This window comes from Scyliorhinus torazame, chromosome 14 (genome assembly GCF_047496885.1).
Source record: "Scyliorhinus torazame isolate Kashiwa2021f chromosome 14, sScyTor2.1, whole genome shotgun sequence".
NCBI lineage: Eukaryota > Metazoa > Chordata > Chondrichthyes > Carcharhiniformes > Scyliorhinidae > Scyliorhinus > Scyliorhinus torazame.
The window spans coordinates 60230739-60256998 of NC_092720.1; the positions used below are offsets into that span (position 1 = coordinate 60230739).

The window sequence follows — 26260 nt, forward strand, 5'->3', positions numbered from 1 at the left end:
GATGGAAAAGGCAGCGATGTCAAATTTTGGGGGTTTCTTTTGTGAACATTAGAATAAAAAAATCAAATGTGTATATGATTGTGGGCCCACTGTAAAAATGGCAAAGGAGGAAGGACTTTTTTTTCCAGTAGATGACTAAAAATCATACAATATATCTGTTAATTTGAAGCCAAACATTTAAGAATAATTCAGCAATTTAATCAGGAGCCAATTTTGCATGAAGGGGATTGACAAATGATTCAAACCAAATAAATTTGAAGAGGAGCAAACTGCATTAGATTTGTATTAGGATGATAAACAGGTTGAAGCAATTTAATGTCTGCATCATTCAGAAGATTATCATTGTACTACAGTAATATGCACTGGACAAAGTCAAAGCAGAAAATGAAAGGCTGAATTAGAACCTTGAAGGTTACAAAAGCTTAAAAAAGAATGGAATTGGTGTTCAGGCCTATCTGCCAAATTGCAGCATAGGAAGACAAAACATTGTCTGGGAACAACACATCCCAGATATGCCAAGCCCCAATTTTGTTTGTGACACATTTGATGGAAGCTTTTCATCCTTCTCAAACATGACGCATTACATGGGAGCTATAGCCCTGGGACAGAGAAGAGGCTGAGGATTTCCTGAGCCCCCTTCCTCCTTATATCGAAGGGCATGGGCAACCATGATGAACTTGTGGCCGTAGCACTCAGTGCTGTAAATAAGCTTCAATTTGGGGTCAAGACCAAGGGCCCTGACCTGCATCTCCAAACACACCAATTCAATTTGTTACATTGAGCCTTTAGAAAGTAGGAGAGGCCAAACCGGTGTTACATCTTTAAAATTTCCAAGGTTGATTTTTGCTCAGAAGAACGAACTGGACCGCATTGTTTTTTTGTCTTATGGCACGCAACCTCTCACGTGGCAGCATTACCTTCAAGTGGCTCGACAATGGAGTCAAGAGCAAGGTTACTGGCAGATATAGCAATGGAGCATGCTCATGCATTTTGAGCTCCCACACACATCTAATGCAAATTTTGCTTGCCGAGGGCAGCAAGGTGGCGCAGTCGGTAGTACTGCTGCCTCAGGGCACGGAGGGCGCAGGTTTGATCCCGGCTCTGGGTCAGCGTGTGTGGAGTTTGCATATTCTCCCCGTGTTTGCGTGGGTTTCGCCCCCACAACCCAAAGATGTGCCGGGTAGGTGGATTGGCCACGCTAAATTGCCCCTTAATTGGAAAACATTAATTGGGTACTCTAAATTTATTTTTAAAATGTTTTGCTTGCCATGCTCAGGGTCATACATGAGAGTACCCAATTATTTTTGTTTCCAATTAAGGGGCAAATTAGTGTGGCCAATCCATCTAACCTGCACATCTTTTGAGTTGTGGGGGCGAAACCCACGCAGACATGGGGAGAATGTGCGAACTCCAACACAGTGACCCAGGGCTGGGATTCGAACCCAGGTCCTCAGCGCTGCAGTCCTAGTGCTAACCACTACGCCACCCTACATGTTTAACATACCAAGTTTGCATCACCTCGTGCAGTCAATTTTCCTATTCAGAAAACTGCACCAAAGTGCAACTCAGTTCAGGAATCAGTTAGTTGGTAGGAACTAGGGAGTTTAGTCAGCAGGAATGAGGAGCAATGAAGTTCAATAAACTTGAAATCAAAAATGGTCTGTCAACCAAAGTTGGCAATAAAAAAAAAAATGAACCAACATCTTTTCTGGTGCTAATGTTGGGTCGAGTCAGTGGCAGGTTGTATGGAAAGTTGGACGCAAAGTTCATGTAGCTTCCCACATCTATCACCATCCCCAAAAGAACAAACCAGGGCAGCTGCTTCTAAAACTTCCCTCAAGCACTTACATGGGCAACTTCCAGAAATTCATGTGACAGCAAAGCTGTGGCTCAGATTGCACAGGGGTTTTCCTGTCCAATGGAGAATTACTGAGCATGAAAGTTACAAAGTAAAACCAAGGTCTTGGTAAAACAACAATTCACCTTTATATCGGAGAGGATTTAAATCTTTAGGTTTTTATAATTCATTATAGTAGTACCTTTCATTTCTTTATATCGAGAATGCAAAATCTGTTTATCCAGATAAGACTGTACCTTTGTTCTCGTGTGCAAGGAGCTCGGTAATAACAGACCCAAATCTAAAATATTTTCCCGAAAGAAGAGGCTATTTAACTACACTAAGTGTCGTTAGGTAAAAAAATGGTACACAAATAAGGATACCAAAATGAAGTTTTGTATATTTTTCCCCTTTCACTAGGTCTCCTCTTCCCCCTTCTCCCCCCCCCCCCCCCCCCCCAACTATGCTCCCGACTATCCTCAATCACAGCCCCACTCCTACCTACCAACTACCCTACCTGACCCGATCCATCCTAATCTCCCACACCCCGGATGAAAAGGAGCAGACTGGTATTCTGGCCGAGATTGCCACTCTCAGATCTCCTGTGCGTAGGGTTTTTAATTTGATACAGAATCTTGCTTTTCCATTACAACTCACACTCATAAACCTTGGAGGGGTTTTGGGAAAGCTCCTATAGAAACTCCCATTTTTTTTGAACAACTAATGTTGCTGTGCACAACTTGCCACATTCGTAGAAGTTCTGCTGGAAGCAGCTTGTGCACCACCATTATGCTTTTATAGAAGCAAGGCTCTCTATTCATTTTACTGCTTTTGTTTTTCACAATTCCGAAGGTCCTAAAGCCCCGATGGTGAATGGGAGTTAAGCTGAACACTTCCAGGCACATCCCCAGAAAAACATCATCAATGGGGTACAAGTCTAAGCTTTCTGAAACTTTGTACAATCGCCTTGCAAGTGTTCCAGCCATTAAAAATCCACCGCCACCTGCATATGGTGGATAGTAGGTTTTATTATACAAAGCTTCAGGTATGTAATATTTATTTTCCTTTCTTCGAATGGGTCGAGCCCTCTGCAGGACATCGCCAACAAAGAGATTTGTAATTGGGGGTACATTAAGAAACTCAAGGATATTCTCCGTGCTGACAAACACATCATCATCACCTTTAAAAATATACTCAACATTCTCACAATATGTGGAAAACCATTTGAGAAAGTTAACCTCTTTCAAGGTGAGATTGAAGAATGTGTCCAAGAAGTCCCATTGAAGTATATCCCGATAGATAATGTTCTCATATTCCAGTAATTTCTGATGGTGGAACTTTTCATTTCCACTGGAGGAGGTCCCCAAAAGGAATAGGGTTTTAACATGCTTCCCATCCATCACTATTTCTTTGCCCCATGTTTTCCTGATGGCCTCCCTTCGATCATACTGTGTTATGACAGACTTAACAACTAATAAAAGGTAGATATCACCACTGCATTTCTCAGGATGGTTAAGAATCATTGGAAAATACCTACAGTGTCTGTATTGTAAGAACTCTTTAAAGTTTGGCTCCAAGCCATTGAACCAGTCAGCCTGAGTGAAGTTGCTGTTAGGAGTGCAGTTGGCAGTCACCACATCCCACTCTTTAGTCTCTCTCTTTGCTGCTGTTACCATACGTGTCTCTGTGGTGATGGGCTCAGTTTTTTGATAACTCCAAAAGTTGTCCTTGGGCACAAACAAATTCAGAAAAGTGGAAACCAGTCTGTCCTCTGCAGAACTTGATCTAGGAGAGATATTCTGTAATTCCTGGCTAGTTTTGCTGCTTCTTTGCAGCACAGTCAAGGTTATCAGAGTCACGAAAGAGATGATACAGCAAACCTTTAATAGTCTCAGCTTTCGAATGCACATCTTCATCAGAATGTTTTCTGAGCTTAATAAAATAGAAATAGTTTAATTGAAATATCCAGATAGTTGAGAGTATAATAAACTACAATTAAAATATAAACATCATCCTTTCCCCTCCCTCAAAGTTAGTGAAAAGGAGTAACTGCATACATAAAATCAGCCATCAACATTTTACCCATAGCTCTGGAGACCTGGCCAAAGGCTTTGGCCTTCAAATTTAAAGGCCACCCTTACCAATCTCCATTTTATTTATGACTGCCAATGTTGCAATGCTGTTTGAAAAGGAAAGTTAGGTTGAATAATTTAGGTCAGTCAGCTGGACTTCAGTAATGGATAAATCATCAAAAAACATCGAGGGACAGTGGAAATGTTCATTTGGAAAGACACAAATCAATTAAGGGAACGTTATGTCTGACTAATGATTACACATTTGAGGTAGACAAGACAGAGTGATGAGGTAGACAAGGCAGAATGATGGTCGTGCATGATGGAAACCAAGGCCTTTGACAAGGACCCAAATGGCAGGCGGGTCAGAGAGATACAAACTCATCGGATCGGACACAAACTCATCGGATCCGACAAAGTGGATCCTAAATTGTCTCAGAGGTAGGAGTCAAAGGGCAATGATGGACTGGTGTTTTGGTGACTTCCCTTTTCTTTTGAGGTACAGATCAGTGATTTTGACAATGGGGAGGCATTTGCAGATGATACAAAATAGTTGTGGCGTTATTAGTGAGAAAGAAAGCTGCAGAAAGTCAATAAATTAGTCGGAGAAGAACAGGTCAAATGGAGATCAATCCAGAGAGTATGGTGAGGACAAACAATAAATGGTAGGTTACTAAGAGTGTGGGGGAACAGAGTGCATGTCCACAGATCCCTGAAGATACAAGGATGAATAGATCAGATGGTTCATAAAAGCAGATGGATGCTTTTCCTAAAATGTATGGAATTAAGAGTAGGGAGTTTATGCTAGAATTGTGTAAAACATTTGTTGGGCGACAGCTAGAGTAGTGTGTGCAGTTCTCCTCACCGACAAAGGATGCGATCACACTAGAGAGTGTACAGAAACAAGTTTACTAGGAAGTTGTCAGGACTAGAGAAGATCATTGGATAAAGTGGGTTTGTTTCCTTTGTAACCGAGACATTTAATTAAAATGTATAAAATTATGGGGGAACTAAACAGTGTCAATAGGAAGGAACCTTTTCCCCTTGCAGAAAGGTCAAACACAAAAGGGGGAATATATTTAAAGTAATTGGCAGGAGGATTAGATGGGAGCTCAAGGAGAAAAATGTTTTGCCCAGAAGGATGGTAAAAGGTTTGGAACTCACTGCATGCATGACAGAAAAATACTTGGACATGCACTAGAAATGCCATAACCTAGAGCAACAGACCAGGAGCGGAAAGTGGAAACAGGCTGAATAACTCAAAGCACAATGGGCCAAATAGAACATTTATAATCACAGAAGGAGGTTATCTTTAAAATCTGCATTCAAATTCAAGACTGCCATCGAAGGATTTGAACTCAAACAGCCCTGGGCCTGTAAACTACTTTGAACAAAAAAATACTACAGATGCTGGAAATCCAAAATGAAAAATAGCAAATGCTAGAAAAATCCCTTCAGGTGAGGCAGCATTTGTTGAGAAAGTTAGCCTTTCAGACTGATGACCTCTTGTCAGAACTGGACTACCAGCTCAGTAAACATTATTATGGCAATGTAGCCATCTGCCCTTGTGCTAATCCTCCAGCTGCTGATTCGCTCAGGACAACCTGTGGCCTGGGAGCCAGAGCACATCTGGGTTTTGAGTGCAGCCCACAATACAACTTGTTGATGGCTGCCCACGCATAGGGTTGTCACATTCTGCTGATTTCCATCCACAGTTTATTTTCCTACTGGTATGACTGAAGTGATCGCACATAAAGCAAGGACAAATGAAGTGAGATGCATGCTGACTGCACACATGCGAGAGCCACGCGCTCCCTGTGTCCAAAGTGCAATTTTTTATTTTTACCAGAGTGAAGTTGATAGTACAATTAAGGGAGAGGGTTTTCCATAACTAGTTATGAAATATTTGGTATGTAAATGGTTTTCTTATTCATTGAGCCATAGTTAGTATACGTGCCAGATTTCCATCTTGCGATGAAGGAGGGCACTCATGTAGCCCAGTCACGAGCCTACGGTACCCATCACTGGTCTAGGTCTAGGGGGAGAACTTTCCATGGTGCCGCTCTTCCTGGTTCACATTTTAGACAGGTATAGGGTTGGACACATTAATGGAGGATTTTTCATGTGACATTTGCCCATGGTTTTGCAAATAGTATTGCATGGAGTGGCCCAACTTCCTGATCATGTGTGGACAGTTTTGTTTGGACTTAGTTCTTGCTCTTCAGGACAGCTTATGTGGTTCACAAACCTTCCAATACAAAATGTAGACTGATTTGTGCAGGAGGCTTCATGCCTGACCCGAAACAGCACATTAAAATTGTGCACATTAAAATTGTGCACATAAATTGTTTCACCATCTCAAACCTCTGCAGCAAATTCACATACTTTAAAAAAAAGTCTGGAATTTAACAATAATGAAACGAACCTTAAACTCCAGCTCCTAATAGTCAATAAGTACCCAAATAGTTTGGAACCTGCTCGTACCCACGTTCAACTGCAGAAGGTCACCTTTCAGAAGGAGGGAAAAAAGGCAATTAAAATATAAACTTGCTGACGCTGCCAAGCCATTAATAATCGACTAATAAAACTTCACCCTCAAGCCAGAATTTGTTCCTTCAACCAATTGCTGGACAACTGGATAATATGTTGGAGGTTACTTCAAAGGTGTCACTACAAATGGTATCAGCTTTTCTCCCAGATTAGTTGCATGGTGCCTGAAGATACACTTTCTTAAATGGAGACCTAATTGCTGGTGACTTGGGAGAGATTAAAGGAGAGATGACACGTTATTTTTGATCACGCACAGTCTGAAAAATTGGAGGAAGGGGAGGAAGAGGACAAAAAAAAAAAAAAAAAAAAGACATTATTTTAGCTGTACAAGAATAATGAGAATTTTACATTAACGGAATCTCAAAATCAATTATGTTCTGTAAAAGGAAATCTACCTCACCTAGTAAGTATAAATGTGAGATACTTGTTTTGTGCATCGAACTTGCACACAAATAAATAGTTAGAACAGGAAGCTGCCCATTTTATCTCAGTTGTGAATTCTTCATATTGGATTTCTATCACTTCCTTTTATTAAAGAAATGTTTACAAAGATTGATGTATTTGAGAGACAATGATGCCATCGGGCCCAGCTAGGTGGAGTGCAGCCAACAGAGAATCAGGTACAGTTCTATAATAAAAATGCAAATCAATTCATGGTTATGTGCCAAAGTTAGCTGGCAATGATGGAGACGATGATGAGCCATCCCATCTCCACCGTGCTCACCAGACTTGTACTGGCTTCTGTTCAAACACCACAATTTTAAAATTCTAATTTTTGCTTTCAAATCTCTTCACAGCCTTGCCCATCCCTATCTCGGTGTTGACCCAAGGAGCTGGGATCCAAAAACGGCAGGAAAAACAGGTGTCCTGGGTTGCATTTGATGAGAATTATTAAGATTCCAATTATTTTTAAACAGCTGATCAGATACTCGAAGGCCCAAAGTTCGCAATGCTTCTTGGCTGTAAAACAGAATCTTGGTCTCCTGAATTGGATTGAATTATTATTTGTCACGTGCAGCAAGGTAGAGTGAAAAGTATTTTTCTGCGAGCAGCTCAACAGATCATTAAGTACATGAAAAGAAAAGGAATAAAAGAAAATACATAATAGGGCAACACAAGGTACACAATGTAACAACATAACACCGGCATCGGGTGAAGCATACAGGGGTGTAGTGTTAATGAGGTCAGTCCATAAGAAGGTCGTTTAGGAGTCTGGTAACAGCGGGGAAGAAGCTGTTTTTGAGTCTGTTCGTGCGTGTTCTCAGACTTTTGTATCTCCTGCCCGACGGAAGAAGTTGGAAGATGAGTAAGCCGGGTGGGAGAGGTCTTAGATTATGGTTAATGAGTTAATAAAAATCTAGAAGGACATGTCTCTCCTAAACCATTACTGATTGCAGAATGTTCGTCGAATCAGAACCTTATAGTCAGGAAGATGGTGAAACCATTTAAACTGTATCTTGAAGAAGATTATCTAGATTTTGTACAACACTTGGATTATACCCTTAGAGACAGACTGGTTTTGGATTAAGCATGAAGCAATAAAGAAGTTGCTTACTAGAATCCCTGCGGCCCATCAAGTCTGCACCAGCCCTTGCTCGTATAGAGCACCTACTTAGGCCACTCCCTCTCCCCTATCCCCACAACCCTACCTAACCATTTGGGCAATATTAGGACGACCAATTCAACTAACCTGCACATCTTTGGACTGCGGGAGGAAACCGGAGCACCCGGGAGGAAACCTATGCAGACACTGGGAGAACATGCAAACTTCACACAGACAGTCACCGGATGATGGAATTGAACCCGGGTCCCTGGCGCGGTGAGGCAGCAGTGCTAACCATTGTGCCGCCTTCGAGTGAAATAATTCCGAAAGCTGCTGTGCAAGTTGCCACCTCTACGGAGCTTGTAAGGAAAGAAGCTTTGCAGACACGGACTGGGGCGAAGATCCACAAAATGGATCTCTCAAGGGACAAGGCTGCAAAGGTATAGCCATTTCACCATTGTACACAGGTTGGACACAAGCATGGAAATGTTGGGAGTAAATCAAATACTTGGCAAGAAGGGCCACATTGACAAAATGTATTGGGCTCAGAAAAATTCTCCTACACCAAAAGAAGTTGAGATTAAAATGGAAGTGGTGCGAGTTAAGCTGTATCACTGATACCAGAGACTATTTATCAAAAGCTCAGACTTCTGCCTTTAAAACTGTCCAATGTGATCCGAAGGACATACACCAAAGAGTTTTACCATTAAAAGGATATATTATGGTAACAGTAGAAGCAAATGGAAAGACAGTGAAGTTACCTTTACATGTTGTCCATGGAAAACCTTTTCTGCCCAATTTGGCAAAGCATGGTTGGCTTAGATTAGGCTTAACTGGGAAACAAGTCAATCAATTAGTGGAATCAAAGAGCAACTTCTGAAGTAGCACGAGAAGATGATCGATGATAGCTCTATGATTGGTGACAAACTACGCCTAAAAGTTAAGCCAGAGAGCACACCCCAAATATCTCAAAGCTAGAGCTGTACTATGTGCTACCAAGCCTGAAGTTGAAGAACTAGTCAGATCAGCAAGGACATTGGTTATTGAACCTGGTGCTACAAGTGATTGGGTGACACCAGTCATATTAAAAAGGGATGGCTGAGAATCTGTGGAGAATTTTAAAACTATTAACCCAGTGTTAGGCAGAGTCAGTATCCACTGCTGCTGATTGAAGACTTGCTTGCCGGACTTTCCTGGAGGACAGCAATTCAGTAAAATTTCACACGCTTATCTGCAAATCAATTTGGCATGCCGAATCACAGTCACTACACACCATAGCGATGCACAAAGGTCTGTTCCATTACAGAAGACTTCCTTATGGAATAACATCTGCTGCTCTTTTTAAACGATCCATGGATTAAATTCTCAGTGGATTGAATGGAGTGGAATGTTGTTGAGATGGCACACTCAATCACCAGTTCGAGTGAACAGGAACACTTGGTGAATTTGGAAGCCATCCTGAAGCGGTTACAGAGCCACATCTGTGACTTTTTCAAGTCACCAAGTCATCCATCAACTACCCTAGTCATATTAAATAGACAAAAATGTTTCACACAAGAGCCCAAAATCGTAGAACTGCCATGTCCTCAAAATCTGATAATTAAGGCAGTTTTTAGGATTGATCAATTATTATAGTAATTTAGTGCCGAATTTAGTAACACGATTAAAGTATTTTACACACATTGATGCCTCTCAAAAACAGGCATGGCTCTGGTCAGAAGAGTTTGAAAATGCATGAAGTGATGTGAAGAAGCTTTACATTGTCATCCAAAAAGTTGCAACTGGTTTGCGATGCCTCACCCTATGGTGTTGGTGCGGTGGTCTTGGACATTTTGCCTTCAGGAGCGGACACCCGATAGCATTTGCTTCATGCGCTCCCATGTGGACACTCAGCTAGAAGATTTGAATATCATTTTGGTATAAGGTTCCACCATTATATCCATGGGCATCATTTTACTCTCGACAGATCGACCCTGGACTACAATCTTCAGGCCCTATAAAAGGCATACCTGCTATGGCAGCTAGTCGATGGTAAAGGTGGTCATGGATATTGTTGGCACACAGTTACAATATTTTATTACAATTGCTGTTACAAGTCAAGCATGACTCAGATGATGATTAATACTCGTGGATAGTGTACCTGTGACTTCTTCTCAAGCTCAAAGATATACAAGAACTGATCCAGCGATGGGGGAAGGTGATGGACTTGGTCCAAAAGGATACGCTGCCAGATGTTCAGAAGAAAAATCCAAACTTCATCACATGGAGACTTGAGTTGACAGTAAAGAATGGAGTTCTATTGTGGGGAATCTATGTGATTACGTAGAAGACTTCTAAACCAACTGTATGAGGGACATTCTGGTGTGGCAAGGATGAAGGAATTAGCATGCAATTATTTTTGATGGCCAGGATTAGACACTAAACTTGGAGAAAGTTGGGCAATACCAATCTTTTTAAATAAAATAAATTTAGAGTACCCAATTATTTTTTCCAATTAAGGGCAATTAAGCATGGCCAATCCACCTAACCTGCACATCTTTGGGCTGTGGGGATGAAACCCACGCAGACACGGGGAGAACGTGCAAACTCCACATGGACAGTGACCCAGGGCTGGGATTCGAATCCGGGTCCTCGGCGCCATAGGCAGCAATGCTAACCACTGTGCCACCATGATGCCCATGGGCAATGCCAATCTTGTGCAAAACCAAGGAACACTCCACATTACAGCCATTGTATCTGGGGGAAATGGCTGACTCAGCCATGGCAGGGAATACACATTAATGATGCTGGTCCATTGGAGGCTCACATGTTCTGGGTGTTTGTGGATGCACACTCGAAATGGCCAGAAGTCATGAACGACGACTGAGCAGACCGTTGCGAAAATAGAGGAGGTATTCGCAAGATTTGGAACACTGGAGCGGCTCGTCAGTGATGCTGGTACACACTTTGCTTCGCAGGAGTCGACTACTTGAAAGGGAACAACCATATCAAGGCAGCTCCACATCATCCAGCAATGAATGGATAGCTGAACGTTTTGTGCAAACTAAAACATTCCAGCAAAGGACCAGGGAACATTACCAAAAGTACACTATTGGAACACTTACATGCTACCACACAAAAGTTCACTGGCAATGCTGCTGTTCAAGAGAAAACTATGAACACAGTTTGATTCGTTTACTCCACCTGAAATACAAATTGCTAGGAGGGAGTGTTCGCTAGGAATTACACCACTAAGAACTAGCTACCAATTATGATCAGGGAGAAGACAGTTCCAATTTCATACATCTACAGATGGACAATGAAAGTCTTTGGCGGCATCATGCTGATCAGTTACTTGCTCCACGAAGAAGAGTTTAGAAAACTTCCAAGAGGATCTACATTTAGAAGATCGGTCCTTTGGAATGGAGATCAGAGACAGTGACGAGTTCAGATTCTGTTTCAGAGGAAGTTTCAATGACTAAGGTGACAGATACCAAAGTGACTAAGTACCATCTACAGAAAGGGTGAGGATACAAGTAGCAGTGTTCAAGAACGTCAAATTCTTCCAAAAAATAGAGTACCCAATTCATGGGGCAATTTAGCGCAGCCATCCACCTACCCTTGCACATCTTTAAGTTGTGGGGGAGAGACCCACGCAGACACAGGGCAAATGTGCAAACTCCACACTGACAGTGACGTGGGATGTTAATTGTTGTTGTTGCACTAAGAAGTAAAGAGAGAGGGGTGTTGTGTATCTGGGAATACAATCTTGCTGATTGAGAGTCACATGGAGTGTTTGTGCGGGCTTTGGGAAGATCACTATCTTGATTGTATGAGCAACACCCTTATACACCTTTCATTGTGTTTTACAAGAATCCAGAGTGCGGGTACCTCCATACCTTTTCTAATTTATATCAAGGCTGGTCAAGCATCACGTTGAGCTCATTTAAAAAACATTCAATAGAAAAAGGTTTATTGCTTCATATCCAAAAAAGTCAACATTAAATATGACATTTCAGTTCCAATGTGTACAATGCTGCATTTTTGTCTAAGCAACAAAAATAAACATTTACATGATTAGAAGAGAAACAATATTCAAGCATTAATACCAACAACTCTGAATTGGATGGAAGGGCAAGGAGAGAAGAAGAAAGTGCTGTCCCAAGGCAGTAAATGAGATTATAGAAGAAATTGTTTGAAGTTGTAGTAATTACAGCTCCAAAATACCAATAGGTCACATGGAGTCAAAACTATAATTTGAAAGTTCTGTAACATTAAATAATTAATGAGCCGTCAGAAGAGTTAAATATTTTTCAACTGCAGCAAACAATAATACATTGTAACAGTACCACACCTGCTCACAACTCTAAGGATCATTTCCATTGTTCCACTAAATTCTAAGAAGGCATTCTGAAATTTAGTAGGGCAATAAGAACATTCAAACATGCCCTTAAGGTATCTCGATGTTAAATAACACCCAAAAGTTGATTGGAGCTGGAAAACTAATCTAATCACAAATTAAATTGCGATGATTGCAGAACGAGGTCACCAATATCAGATATCACCCTTTTGTTGTATTATTAGGTCCCCTCATTCAACTTAAGGAAACTCTTTGCTGCTTTTTGTTAGAGGTAATAAATTAAAATTTAAGGCAACAAACAGTACATATATTTTTCAGAACTGAACAGGTTTCAAACGTGTGTATTTTAATGTGTAAAATCACAATAACCTGAGAACAATCAATAATCTTACATCAACCTCGCTCTTAAAGCTAGATTGCTGTTATATCAACTTGTGTCATCACTTGGCGGAGCCAGTCTGCTTGCATGACCTTGGCATTGCACAAGGAAATGCATCTTTGCATGCCATCTGGAGGGTAATCGCCAACACAATTTTCAGAAACCACTACTATAGAGCAGTGAAAAAAAAGAGATGGAGCATTCAAGAGATAGGTAATTTACAGATTTTAATGGCATCAAGGGTGATGAGAGAAAGTGGGAATGTGGCAGATTCCAAAGAGTTGTGCTGCCTTTAATTCAATCAAGCAGATGCCAGAATGCTTAGACTGACATCAGTGATGACTCAGGTTGATGGACTTGGCTGGCAGCCAATGAACTGGCTCAAAGTATTGGGCTTTGTCTATAGCCCATGGTGAACCAATGTCTTTCGCCCTAGTAAGACTGGGTTGTTTTCAATTTTGCTTTGAGATCAGCTGGAAGAAGCTTCTCCAATTCTCTCTCTCTAGATATTGAAATCTATCTAAAAATCCTGTGTAAGTTTTCTTTCCCAGTTAAGGCTGGGGGATATTTTGGTGAAACTGCAGAAAGGAGCGAGGTTAAAAACTTGGGCTAGGAGCTGGGTTGGAGGGGAGACAAAGAAATAGTAATAATTATTAATAATCGCTTATTGTCACAAGTAGGCTTCAATGAAGTTACTGTCCTGAACAGGCCTGAAGGTGATCCTTTTGAGTTGAGGGCCCAGTAAAGGTTAAAGTGCTCCTCCAGAAGAGATCCCACTGCCTGCGAGTTCTGAATGAATGAAGGTCTTCCAGCAGAAACATCAGCAACTGTACACCGGTAGCTTTGAATGCTGAGGCATGCTGGGAGGACAGTCTGCTGGAAAGAATCCAACATCGAAAACAAGGACAAGAGATGATGAGGGGCACCAGTGGATGTGGTATACTTGGTCTTTCAGAAGCTTTTGGCAAAGTCCCGCATGAGATTAGTGTGTAAAATTAAAGCTCATGGGATTGGAGGTATTGAGATGAATAGAAAACTGGTTGGCAAACAGGAAACAGAGTAGGAATTAACAGATGCTTTTCAAATTGGCAGGCAGTGACTAGTGGGGTACCGCAGGGATTGGTGCTAGGACCCCAATTATCCTCAATATATATTAATGATTTAGACGAGGGAATGAAATGCAATATCTCCAAACTTGCAGATGACACCAAGTTGTGTGAGAGGGTGAGCTGTGAGGAGGATGCAGATATCCTTCAAGTGGAGTGATTGGGCAAATGAATGGTAGATCGGTAAAATTTGGAGAAATGACAGGTTATCACTTTGTAGCAAAAACAAAAGGGCAGATTATTATCTGAATGACCATAAATTAGGAGAGGGAAATGTGTATGATACCTGGGTGTCCTCGTACACCAGTCACTGAGGGTAAGCATGCAGGTGGTAAAGAAGGCAAATGGTACATTGGCCAGTGAGAGAATTAGAGTACAGGAGCAGGGATTGTGACATTATAGGAAATGTACAGATAACAAAGGATTGTCATATCATCATTAACCACTAGATGGAGCTATATACAGCAGCGACTCACAGACTTCTGGGAGAGAGCTGGAGAGGAGAGCAGTGAAAGAGAGTTCAGTACAGTATTAGATGATTGTTGATTGAAACTAGTGTAGTTGAGCATTAGATTGTAGATTAGCTTATTGTTTACTTTTAGAGTAAGTGGTCGAGCATAATTAAGTAGTGTAAATAAATGTTAGCTTTGTTTATGAACTTAGCTCTGCGGTCTTTGTGAACACTACAACATCCATCCTGAGAACAAGAATCACACTGAACACCACAGGGATGTCTTGCTGAAATTTTATAGGGCTTAAGAATGTTCTTGCTCTAGAGGGAGTGCAGCAAAGGCTTTGTACGAGGAGAGATTGAATCAGTTAGGATTGTATTCGCTGGAATTCAGAAGAATGGGGGTGGGGGGCTGGATCTCAGAAACCTTTAAAATTCTAACAGGACTAGATGGGGTAGATGCAGGAAGGTGTTCCTGATGGTGGGTGTGTCCAGAAGCAGGGGCCACAGTCTAAGATGCATGCTTATGTTTTCCATGGTCAGTCTTTCGATCTTTCCTGAAACAGGTCATTAGCTTTAGCTTGAGGGGCACCACTGCACCAAGTTTGGCTGACCAGCGCTCTCTCCCACTCTTACTGCCGGCCAGAGAACTGTGGGGATCAACCAACCCGTTTCGCTACATTATGAACACTCTTGCATGGCCAATACTGGAGTGGGACTCTGGCTCAAAGGCAGGATGCTATCCACCACACTAAAAGACCTTCCATTGTCTATACTTACCTAGTACATATGGCAAGAATTTGCTGGTGTGAGATTACATTGAAAAGGCATGGCTTCCTCACCACCAGTCTTTGCGAATTCCGACAAGCCAGCTTGCAACCGATTTACACAAAATCTGAGCATCAGCAACAATAGTAAAAGATGCAGGACACTATGTTGCCTCCAGTCAGCAATATAGAAGCTACCTCAAGGCATTTACAACCAGTCATTCTTTTGGCTGTCACTGTGCTGCTATTGCTTTGGCCGCTGAGTAGGGTGTTCCTCTCACCAGTCATTTGCTGGGGCAGGGGGGGGGGGGGGGGAAAGAGAGAAAGAGAGAGGGAGGGGTGGGGGGGAACTGGTGGGGTTTTAACCAGAAGATTTGTTGATGCCTTGTTTGCAAGACTGGTGTCTGACAACTCTGCCCCCACAGCTGTCGCCATTTCAGCTAGTTTCCCCACTTACCACGATGCGCAGGGCTTTCATGTCACTTTTGTCAACATCCCGAAATCAGAGCTGAGAGAGTCCTTTGGGTCGCGCAGCATGGCTGCCTCCCGCTGGGAATGCGGCCTCTTCCATCCTGTGCACATACTCAAGGCATAGGTTCTCTGTGCTTGATTGTCGCTATGTACTGCTTCATTAGACCCTGATCAGAGGCAGGAACACACAGTTTCCTCTTGTGGGAGATTCGAGAGCTAGGGGTCACTGTTTATAAAGGGTTGCCCACTCAAAAACAGACAAGGAGGAAGCCATTGGCCCTTCGAGCCTACTCTGCCATTCATTATGATCACGGCTGATCATCCAATTCAATACCCTGATCCCACCCCCACCCATAATTCCTTAGCCCCAGGAGCTAGATCTAAATTCCTTCTTGAAATTACACAAACATTTTGGTTTCAACTACTTTCTGTGGTAGTGATTCCACAGATTCACCACTCCCTGGGTAAAGAAATTTCTCCTCACCACAGTCGCAAAAGCTTTACCCCTTATCCTCAAACTATGACCCCTAGTTCTGGACTCGCCCATCAGGAACATTTTTGAATCTACCCGGTCTAATCCTGTCGAGAGATCATCTCTCACTAACCAATTTATTCCCACCATCCCAGGAATCAGCCTGGCAAACCTTCGCTGCACTCCCTCCACAGCAAGAATATCCTTCCTCAGATTAAGGACACCAAAATTGCTCACAATACTCCAGGTGTGACCTCACCAATGCCTTATTGCAGTAAACATCCCTATTCATATAGTCAAATTCCCGTGCTATAAAGGCCAACATCAACATTGCCTGCTGTACCTGTGCCCTTGCTGATGCACGAGGACACCTGCCTGCTGCACCTGTGCCCTTGCTGATGCACGAGGACACCTGCCTGCTGTACCTGCGCCCTTGCTGATGCACAAGGACACCTGCCTGCTGCACCTGCGCCCTTGCTGATGCACGAGGACACCTGCCTGCTGCACCTGTGCCCTTGCTGATGCACGAGGACACCTGCCTGCTGCACCTGTGCCCTTGCTGATGCACGAGGACACCTGCCTGCTGTACTTGTGCCCTTGCTGACCCACGAGGACACCTGCCTGCTGCACCTGTGCCCTTGCTGATGCACGAGGACACCTGCCTGCTGCACCTGCGCCCTTGCTGATGCACGAGGACACCTGCCTGCTGCACCTGTGCCCTTGCTGATGCACGGGGACACCTGCCTGCTGCACCTGTGCCCTTGCTGATGCACGAGGACACCTGCCTGCTGCACCTGCGCCCTTGCTGATGCACGAGGACACCTGCCTGCTGCACCTGCGCCCTTGCTGATGCACGAGGACACCTGCCTGCTGCACCTGTGCCCTTGCTGATGCACAAGGACACCTGCCTGCTGCACCTGCGAACTTGCTGATGCACGAGGACACCTGCCTGCTGCACCTGCGAACTTGCTGATGCACGAGGACACCTGCCTGCTGCACCTGCGCCCTTGCTGACCCACGAGGACACCTGCCTGCTGCACCTGCGAACTTGCTGATGCACGAGGACACCTGCCTGCTGCACCTGCGAACTTGCTGATGCACGAGGACACCTGCCTGCTGCACCTGCGAACTTGCTGATGCACGAGGACACCTGCCTGCTGCACCTGCGAACTTGCTGATGCACGAGGACACCTGCCTGCTGCACCTGCGAACTTGCTGATGCACGAGGACACCTGCCTGCTGTACTTGTGAACTTGCTGATGCACGAGGACACCAAGGTCTCGCTGACTATCCACCTCACTCAATTTACACAATTTGAGCACCTTTGGGACTCTTCCGGAAAAGACAGTGGAAGCAGAGTCTTTGAATCGTTTTTAAGGCAGAGGTGATCGATTCATGGTACAGGAGTAGGAGAGATGTAGAAGAAGTTATCAATATTAAATGGCAAAACAGACGCGAGGGGCCTACCCTTGCTCCTTGTTTGCATGTTTCATAACTAGTTTTCTTAAGATCAATGGTGAGGGAGACACAGGAATGGAATAAATGATGAGCTTTTGGAGGTGGTGCTCCATCTGGGGGACATCAGAATAAGATTTTCTCGGATCCGGACATGCCACGTTCGGTTTAGCATGCAGTCTTAATCGATTGTGGAGTTTCCCCATACTGATCACATCAGCAGGGAAAGCACAGGGCAGTAGAACAGAGAAAGCGATACCAGTATAGGAGCTAAGACAGACCTGTTTCACACTTATCAAGGTGAAGCCAAACTGAATGGTGCCGTCCGTGTTATCATGGAAGGTCCATGGGACTGAAGCTTGGGGTTTTCTCAGTACCTGGTGGAGGTCACCCTTGCTCAGTGTTAAATGCTTCTGTAAGACTCACAAAAGCAAGATAGACTTGAACATCAAGCATTGCACCCATTTACAAATGTATATTTTGCAAGTGACTTATTTGATTGGTGCATGAGGTTTCAGGTGCGAAAAGCTACTTGCTGAGCAACGAAAGAGAAAGGAGCAATAAAGAAAACCATAAAACACGCCAAGCAGCCGAGTCAACCTTTATTGTCTTTCCACTTAAGAAGCAGGGCTAAAGAGACTCAGACTATAGGCCCCAAGTCCTGCCAACAGGGACAGGGAACCAGGAGCAAACTAAGAAGTTCTGTTTAACAATTATAGTTTGCCTCTTGTAGTACACACTCCCCAACCACAAATCTATCAAGGGAGGAAGGTAGGAAACCAGGGAAAGGGCTACACTCTTTGAGGAGAGGTAGTGAAGGAGCAAGGTCACACGATTGACTGACTGGAGGACGATGATGTTGGGAGGGCCTTCTGGGGTAAACTAAAAACCAGAAGGGAGGCTTTACTTTGCTTTGAGCTGCAGCGGCCTCCAGCTCTAGGCTGGAGTGAAGAAATGCTCAACAAAAATAGGACAGTCCAAGGTAAACAAGAAAAAGAGGCACTGGGGAATTCCGTACCCTTCTCAGCCTGTGATTGTTCAAAGCAAATTATTGGCCAAGTAGCCCGTCAATTTGGATGGTCTTCGTTGTTTTAGTGATCTGGCTGTGTCCAAAGCAGCCAATCTGGCATGTAGATCATCCAGATTGACAGGCAGCTCAGCCAATGAGCTCAGGTGCCAGTGTTGTGCAACTTGTGTGCCCCCATCCCATCCATCTGTCTCACGAGTATAGCTCAGTTGTGCTCTATCCTATGGGCATTTGCTTGTTCCAGTGAATATTTCCCACTTGCAGATTTTAAAAAGAGCGTGTGCTCCTTTGATAACTGGCACGGAGGTTATCACCGTCACTCGGATGTCTGTACTTCTTTGTATAGATTGACCCACTAATCCAGTACATGGCACAGTATCTTTGTCTTCTACAAGGCTGTCTCGCCTTCGGTGTTACACCTTCAGGTTAGAAGACAGAGAGTAAGCCAGATGAGCAGTGCCCTTTACTTCAGTGACAGGAGTAATTTCTACAACTTCTTGGGTCCAAGACCAATCTTTGTTCCAGTTTCTCATTTGCAAAAACATGGTTATTCCAGTTTCATGATTGACCGCAAGAGACTTGCACACATTATCTTGTGAATGCTCAACCCTCAGATGGAAGGGATTGCCTGAGAGTTTGAGAACTTGTCATGCCATCATGCATGGCGGGCCTTTTTATTTCACATGGCTGTACCTTCACCATGCTACTGACAGATGGTGATCAGTATCAGCCTGCCCTGCAATACGTGCAAGTGCGTAAGGGTTATCAAGTCACCACATCAGTGGGGAGATCTCAGATGATACTATATCTGCCCTGGAAGATTTTGGTAACGTAAAGTTCACTATGCACACAAACAGTCTGATTGCGCCCGGCATGCTTGGCACCGAAATTGGGATACGCGCTGGGTACCAAATGGTTTCCGATCAAACTGGCCTGCTCCTGCTGGCGGGATCCAGATCATGATGTGGCAAGAAGCCAATAATCACCAATAAAGGCCAATCTCCATTTTGTTAATGGTACAGACACCCTAACAGCCTTCCACGATCTAACCAGCAGCCCAGCAAGCGGGCACCTTTTAAACATGAAGTTAGCGCAATAGCCGGTGCAGGGATCAAAGGAGGCAAGTAGCCATCTTTGAAATCAAGCAATCAGCATGGGTGCACTGGAGCTGCTGACCCAGTGCTGGGTGGTGGGGGAGGGGTGGTAGAGAAGAGAACAGGAGCCATCGATGGGGAGTTGCCCCTGGGCTGGAGGGCAAGAGCCTCAGCGCCCGCAGGTCCAACAGGCCACCCGCCCCCAGATTGTGTATACCGATACCAGGGGCAACGCAGATGCTACCCGTCATCCCACCGAACCTCCCCAGAACAGAATGGATATCACATTATGGACGGTATAGTGGAACCTACAACAGCTGCCCTTGTGGCAGTCCAAGCGGCGAAGGCGGTGGCGGCAGAGCTGACAGAGGCTCGAGGCAGCAGCCCATATGCAGGGGCCAGCCCTACTCTTGATGCCCCGCCAACCGTCAGGCCAGTGAGGGACCCAGAGGGGGAGGCTAGCAACTGCCCAAGGTGTACAGGCATCTTTGGTCATTCGAGGAGATGTTGGACAGCATGTGCCGCAGAAGGCTCCGCCTCAACAGGACGGTGCAGCACCTGAGCCATGCCCTTGCAGACCCGGGGATCTGTGCAGCGTATCTCAACCTACAGTCCACAAGTGCATCCATGAAGTCACATGTCCGGGCAGCCGACTATATAAACTGTGACCTGAACCAAGCCAATGGAGATGCCTGGGTAGGATTCTCTGCCACCACCAGGATGCCCCAGACCCAGGGGGGTAATAGGTGGCACTCTTCACCTTGCGTGAACTGGAGTGCTCTTCATTTACAGGAAGGGGTTCCACTCTCTGAACGTCCACCACTACCTCAAGACCGTGCACATGTGTGTGCACGCTTCCCAGGGAGCCTGCAAGTCTGCTACATCCTGGGGCAGTTGGAGATCCTGGCATCTTCGAGGGACACCCTAGGATGACTGGTTGGCTCTTGGGGGATAAGGGGTACCCGCTGGAGGTCCTGGCTCATGTCGCTAGTACAGAGGCTGGAAACTGTTGCCGAAACCTGATATAACGAGGCCCAAGTGGCCACCTGGGTTGTCATCGAGTGGTGCATCAGACTGTTGAAAATGCGGCTCAGATGCCTCGACCACTCTGGCGGTGAACTGAAGTACACTCTGTTTTAATGGTGTACAGTATGAGCCTATCTGCCCTTAGTTACCTCCCCTTAGAGCCCTTCCGCTACCTCCAGGGCGCCCCGGCCCCCTTGCAGGTGGCACATGCCTTGCGTGCCATCCTGCTCCGCCCACTGACCTTACACGCTGTTGTCGGTGAGGCTCGGCCTCTGACTGGAGGCAGGTTAGTATCATGACTGGTACAAAGGGCATATTCCTGTGCTGTATTATTCTTTTTATACCCGAACAGGCCCTGGAGTGTGGCGACTAGGGGTTCTCACAGTAACTTCATTGTAGTGTTAATGTAAGCCTACTTGACACGAATAAAGATTATTAACCTAGATTAAGAACTAAATTTCTCAGAGATCCATTGCAGTTCCGCCTTGGGCCATGTGTCACTGTGTGCAGGCTCTAGGGGGAGTCATAGCGATGTAAAGGGTTATGCATTCAGCTCACACTTCACCCTAATCTAGTCAGCAGCAGTGGATCGTAAAATGCACTCATACACATCGCCCTGTGGCAAAACATCACCTTTACGTTACAGAGCAACTTGGAAATGATACAAAAATCAACTAACCAATCAGTCCATGGATATGTATCCTCCATGTTAGCAAATAGCTCAACATATTTCCCCATATCCCTCCATCTCTTTACACTTCAATCACCATCCCACACCGCCGAATGATGGCATTGTTTCAGCATCACCCAACACCCACTGTTGGCATTATTTCAGTTTCTGTAGCACCATTAAAAAAGTGTAACATCCACCTACAAAAAATAAATTTCTCGATCTCCATTACATTTAAACTTGAAATCGATATTTCCTTATTCTTGCACCATCAGTCAAGAAACAATTTGCTGCCACACCTCTTTGACCATATTATTCTACAGTCTGTGGCTAGTCTTTATGTATTTTGTTTCCTGACAACAGGCAGCAGACTCGCAAATCAGTTTCATATTCTCTTTGTGTGGAACTCAATACTACATTCAGGCTTTAGGCTCTTCAAAATCGCTAGCTGTTTGTACTCTTCAATCCCTTTGCTTTTGGAGAGAACGCCAGGTCCCAACAACCCCTGGATTCAAATACATCTGCTCACCTTTTCTTTGGCTCTTTTGGTGGAGAGATCTTGTATTCAGTTATTAATTCATTCCCCATTGTGGAATCAGAGCAGTACAGCACCGAAAAGCCCTTTGAGCCTGCACTGACAATAAGTACTGGGCAGCACAGTGGTTAGCACTGTTGCTTCAGAGCTCCAGGGTCACAGGTTCAATTCCCGGCTAGGTCACTGTCTGTACAGAGTCTGCACGCTCTCCCAGTGTCTGCCTGGGTTTCCTCCGGGTGCTCCGGTTTCCTCCCACAAGTCCCGAAAGACAAGCTTGTTAGGTGAATTGGACATTCTGAATTCTCCCTCAGTGTACCCGAGCAGGCGCTGGAGTGTGGCGACTAAGGGATTTTCACAGTAACTTCATTGCAATGTTAACATACTTGTGACAATAAAGATTTTTTTTTTTTAAATCACAAAGGAGTGAGAGAGGTGTCAGGAGAAAGTGAAGTAAAGGGAAGAGGAGTGAATACAGGAAGGAGATCGAGAAAGGTAGACGAACTAGGGATGTAGAGAATGCTTCTTGGAGGAAGATGGATCAGAGAATAATTTGCTTGGTCATTGTGAGAATGTGGATGAACATACTAGTATATCAATCAACATATTAAATAATTACTCAACTTGCTACAATTGTTATTTAACTGGAAGGAATATTTAAAATATAAAACTGACAACACCCGACTTTAATAATGAAGATGGAATTATATCAGTTAACTCTGATCCACTCCCTGAACCTCGAATTCGCATTATCTATATAAAAAAAAGCATTTGATCTGGAGGCCCCTGTGCAACGGGAGATGGTGTGGTCCTGTATTGACAATAGTTCAAACTTGTTCTGGAACCTACTGTGTGCTCCGAATCCTCTTCAACATTGAAGAAAGGTTGGTATCACTTGTGTAAAGGGTGCAAGTGAATATCAGACACTGGAGTTATTGGGAACAAGCGTGCTCAGAAACTGCATTTGGGGGTTTTCAAACCACACACACGCTGTATTTCACAAAACCCACACCATCGTTTTATGATTGACCACAAAACTAAAATCACCGCGGCTCAATGTTCATCAGTTCTGGCATTTACCATTGTCGACATTCGCTGAATTGGGACGGAGATGTTTTCATTTCATCCCAATTTAAGTCCTTTAAAAGAAAGTTAATTTTTTAAAAAACGAAGACTGACTTCCCAGCACATCATTAAAAGTACCTCTCAGTGCCAGCACAATGTTACACTTGTGGAAAGAAAAATAGAAGGATTTCACTTACTTTAAAAAAAACAATCCAGAAGTTTAATTTAGAGAAATATCGAAGTAAGTGACGCTGAGCACTTAACCACTCGGGGCTTCATTTCCCCCCCGGCTTTTCTCGAAATCCTTTGGTTTTATGTAAAAGATTAGAAGTCAAGCCCGAGGGCAGCCTCTGTGGGAACTGGAATCACAGCCTGCAAGTCAGTAACAGTTTAGCCTGGCTGTTCATTATCTTATCGAGAGGCAGCAAGCGGAAGTAATGTGCCGCGCACGTCAGAAGGCACTCCTCGCTTTGAACAGCCCTATCAGATATCTGGCTGGCTGCCTGACTTTTCAGAGTCTCATTTCTGTACAATAGTTAATTATTTAGCTCAGTTATATATTGAGGAAGCTGAGATTAAGTCAGCGGTTAGATTCTGGGAAACCATCAATCACTCTTGTATAAAACCAGACTCAGCCCCTACTCTGAGACGCATGGTTTCACTCAGGGTAATCGTGCAGGGATTCCAAATGGCCCCCGTGTGCCTGACCAGATTGGGTACGGATTATTCTCCGATAACCATTGGAAGAAAGTGTGTCAAGACTGAGAGCAGGGCCAGATTCAGTCAAATCCCACCATAGAATATTCGAGTAGTATTTGGTCTCACCCAGGCAAGTGTCCATTTTCTGAGGGACCCGAAGGACTATAACAACTTTATCCCAATAGAGTGCCAATTCATCCAGGCAAGGCTGTTTTTGGGGGGATTAGATATTAATTTGCTGTCTGCCCACTCAGCTGGATTTTGACGAGCTGAAACAACCGTTAAATTTTTATTAGTGAGTTACTGGTTTCAAGTGTGCCACATTAAGGAACCACGAGGCAAACTATTTTGCTCTGGCGAGGGAACTTCCAGGGTAAATTAGGCCAGGGTCATTTTTTTTCACTATTTGGTAGCTAGTTTTGGAGTGATTTATTTTGAACAGGTATTGTTCAAATTAGAAAAGAGAAAATATCTCAAAATGGAATCTCCCAACATCCCTCCTTCATTTACTTCAAAAGGTTCCTTTATCTTTAATTACCAAGGTTAGCAAAATTATAAGGACCATGGGTCACGGTTCGGTTTCAGACATTGAACTTCAACACACTTTTCCACACTGGGGGCTGACAGCAGATCCGATCTAGTAGTCACTTGGCATCCAAACCAATTTGCTTTTTCTCCAAATGTTACTCAATTGTCATGGAAAAATAAGAGCCATAAGGGCCATTCAGCCCCTCAAAATTGTTAGATCTAAATCACAACTTTATTGACCGTTGATTCCTTGACATTACTTAATAAAATCTGTTGATATTGAATGTTTCAATTGCATCCACTGCGTGTGAAGAAAGTGTTTCCTGATTTCACTTCTAAATGGGCTAATTCTAACTTTAAAATACTTCCCTTTTCTGGGTTCCTGCACCAAAGGAGGTAGCTTATCTGTAGCTATCCAATCAAGTCCCCTTATAATTTAATAGTTTTGATTTAGATAACCTCTCATTCTTCGAAACTGAAGGAAATACAAATAACTGCAACCTAGCCTCATAATTTAACCTTCTAAACCCCGTTTTTTGCTGAATTTGCAGTTTCCATTCAAAGATCAATATTTCTTTCCTGAGGTTAAGGGAAGCCGTCTTTAGTTCTGTGTAGAAATTCTTCCCTGTTTGATTTTAAACAGCAGCTTTTTAGCATAAACTTATTTTTGGGACTGCCTGCTTTCTACAGCTGGGTGTGGCTATGATGGTTGCTGCATCTCTACCCTCTTCTCCAATTACCTTGCTCTGGATATATAGGGCGCGATTCTCTGAAATGGAGACAGAGTGTTCGCGCCGTCGTGAACGCCGTTGAGGTTCACGATGGCGCGAAACGGCCCCTATCCCGACCGATTCAGGGCCCGAAAATGGGCTAGGAGCGGCGCCGTGTCATTTACGCACGCCAGGCCTTGGCGCCGCGTAATGGCGGCGCCGCATAACTGCCGTCACCCGCGCATACGTGGTTGCCATCCTCCCCGCAAGAAGATGTCAGACGGATCTTGCGGAGCTGCGGAAGAAAGGAGGTCTGCCTTCAGAGGCCGGCCCGACGATCGGTGGGCATTTGAGGCCCCCCCGGTGTAGGATCCCCCCCCCCGCGCAGGCCGCCTCCCAGCGCTCCCACCGGCAGCGACCAGGTGCGGACGGCGCCGGGGGGAACCCGCCGTTTTGGGCAGGCTGCTCGGCCCATCCGGCACTGAGAATCACGGGGGTACCGGTGAATCGCCATTTTGGCTGTCTCGGGCGATTCACTGGACCGCGCCACGCAGAACGCGATTGTGCCGAACTGGCCGCTTCCGTGAATCGCAGGAGGGCGTCAGACCGGCGTCGCGGGAAAATTTGGCGACCCAGGCGATTCTCCCAACCGGCGCGGGAGCGGAGAATCGCGCCCATAGTGTTTTATCCCTTACTCACCCTGTGGGCCAGGCCTTTAGCATATAGATGTAAATTATTCCCTTATCTCTCCACTTTGAAGTCACCTCTTCTGTAGACCATTGTTTTTCCCTTATCACTTAGGTGAACATTGGTTTTTCTACTGCCATGTTAATTTGCATACCAAAAACACACTTTCGGACAGCTGTATTCACCAGTTCTCCTTTGATCCCATTTCTTTACTGTATTTTATCCTAATTTCATTGTTAGTCTTTTTTTTATAATTTAGAGAACCCAATTAATTTTTTCCAATTAAGGGACAATTTAGCGTGGCCAATCCACCTAACCTGCACATCTTTGGGTTGTGGGAGTGAGACCCACGCAAACACGGGGAGAATGTGCAAATTCCACACGGACAGTGACCCAGAGCCGAGATCGAACCTGGGACCTCAGTGCCTTGAGGCAGCAGTGCTAACCACTGTGCCACCTTGCTGCCCTATCATTGTTAGTCTTGATTTTCCTCAATTCTTAAAACTGCCATAGTTTTGCCTACTCACTTAGTCCACTATTTTTTTCATATACAATCTGACATTGATCTTCTCTTCATCAATGTTCACATGTATGGATATAGGGTGTGGTTTTCCACATCTGTATATTCCTCCGACAGTCACAGATTGAGCCGAGAATAATGGGCACTTAGATAAGGTGCCAGAGACCGTCCATGGAATCACACCCCAGTAAGGCTCAATCTCTGAATGATAAATGAGAAGTGAAGGAAAGACAAATTGGCACAAAAAAACCTTCCATCTC

The 26260-nt window shown here is 44.4% G+C and overlaps 1 protein-coding gene across 4 annotated transcripts; it reads right to left on the reverse strand.

The window, feature by feature from the left end:
• Positions 1–2277: 2277 nt before the first annotated feature.
• b3gnt7 (UDP-GlcNAc:betaGal beta-1,3-N-acetylglucosaminyltransferase 7) lies at positions 2278–23276 on the reverse strand. Of its 4 annotated transcripts, none has more exons than XM_072474266.1 (3): positions 23054–23276; positions 6335–6417; positions 2278–3764 (listed from the first exon to the last, which is right to left on the reverse strand). In XM_072474266.1, exon 3 carries the CDS (start codon positions 3751–3753, stop codon positions 2497–2499), a length of 1257 nt encoding a protein of 418 aa, XP_072330367.1. In that variant the 5' UTR covers positions 3754–3764; positions 6335–6417; positions 23054–23276; the 3' UTR covers positions 2278–2496. The 4 variants fall into 4 exon arrangements, with proteins under 4 accessions (XP_072330367.1, XP_072330366.1, XP_072330369.1 ...); XM_072474265.1 differs by having other exon boundaries at positions 2278–3769; positions 23054–23275; XM_072474268.1 differs by lacking the exon at positions 23054–23276 and adding an exon at positions 21789–21902.
• Between the last annotated feature and the right edge of the window lie 2984 nt (positions 23277–26260).

Excerpts from the sequence above, each read along its gene's own strand:
- b3gnt7 (XM_072474266.1), bottom strand. The coding sequence starts at position 3,753 with ATGAAGATGTGCATTCGAAAGCTGAGACTATTAAAGGTTTGCTGTATC.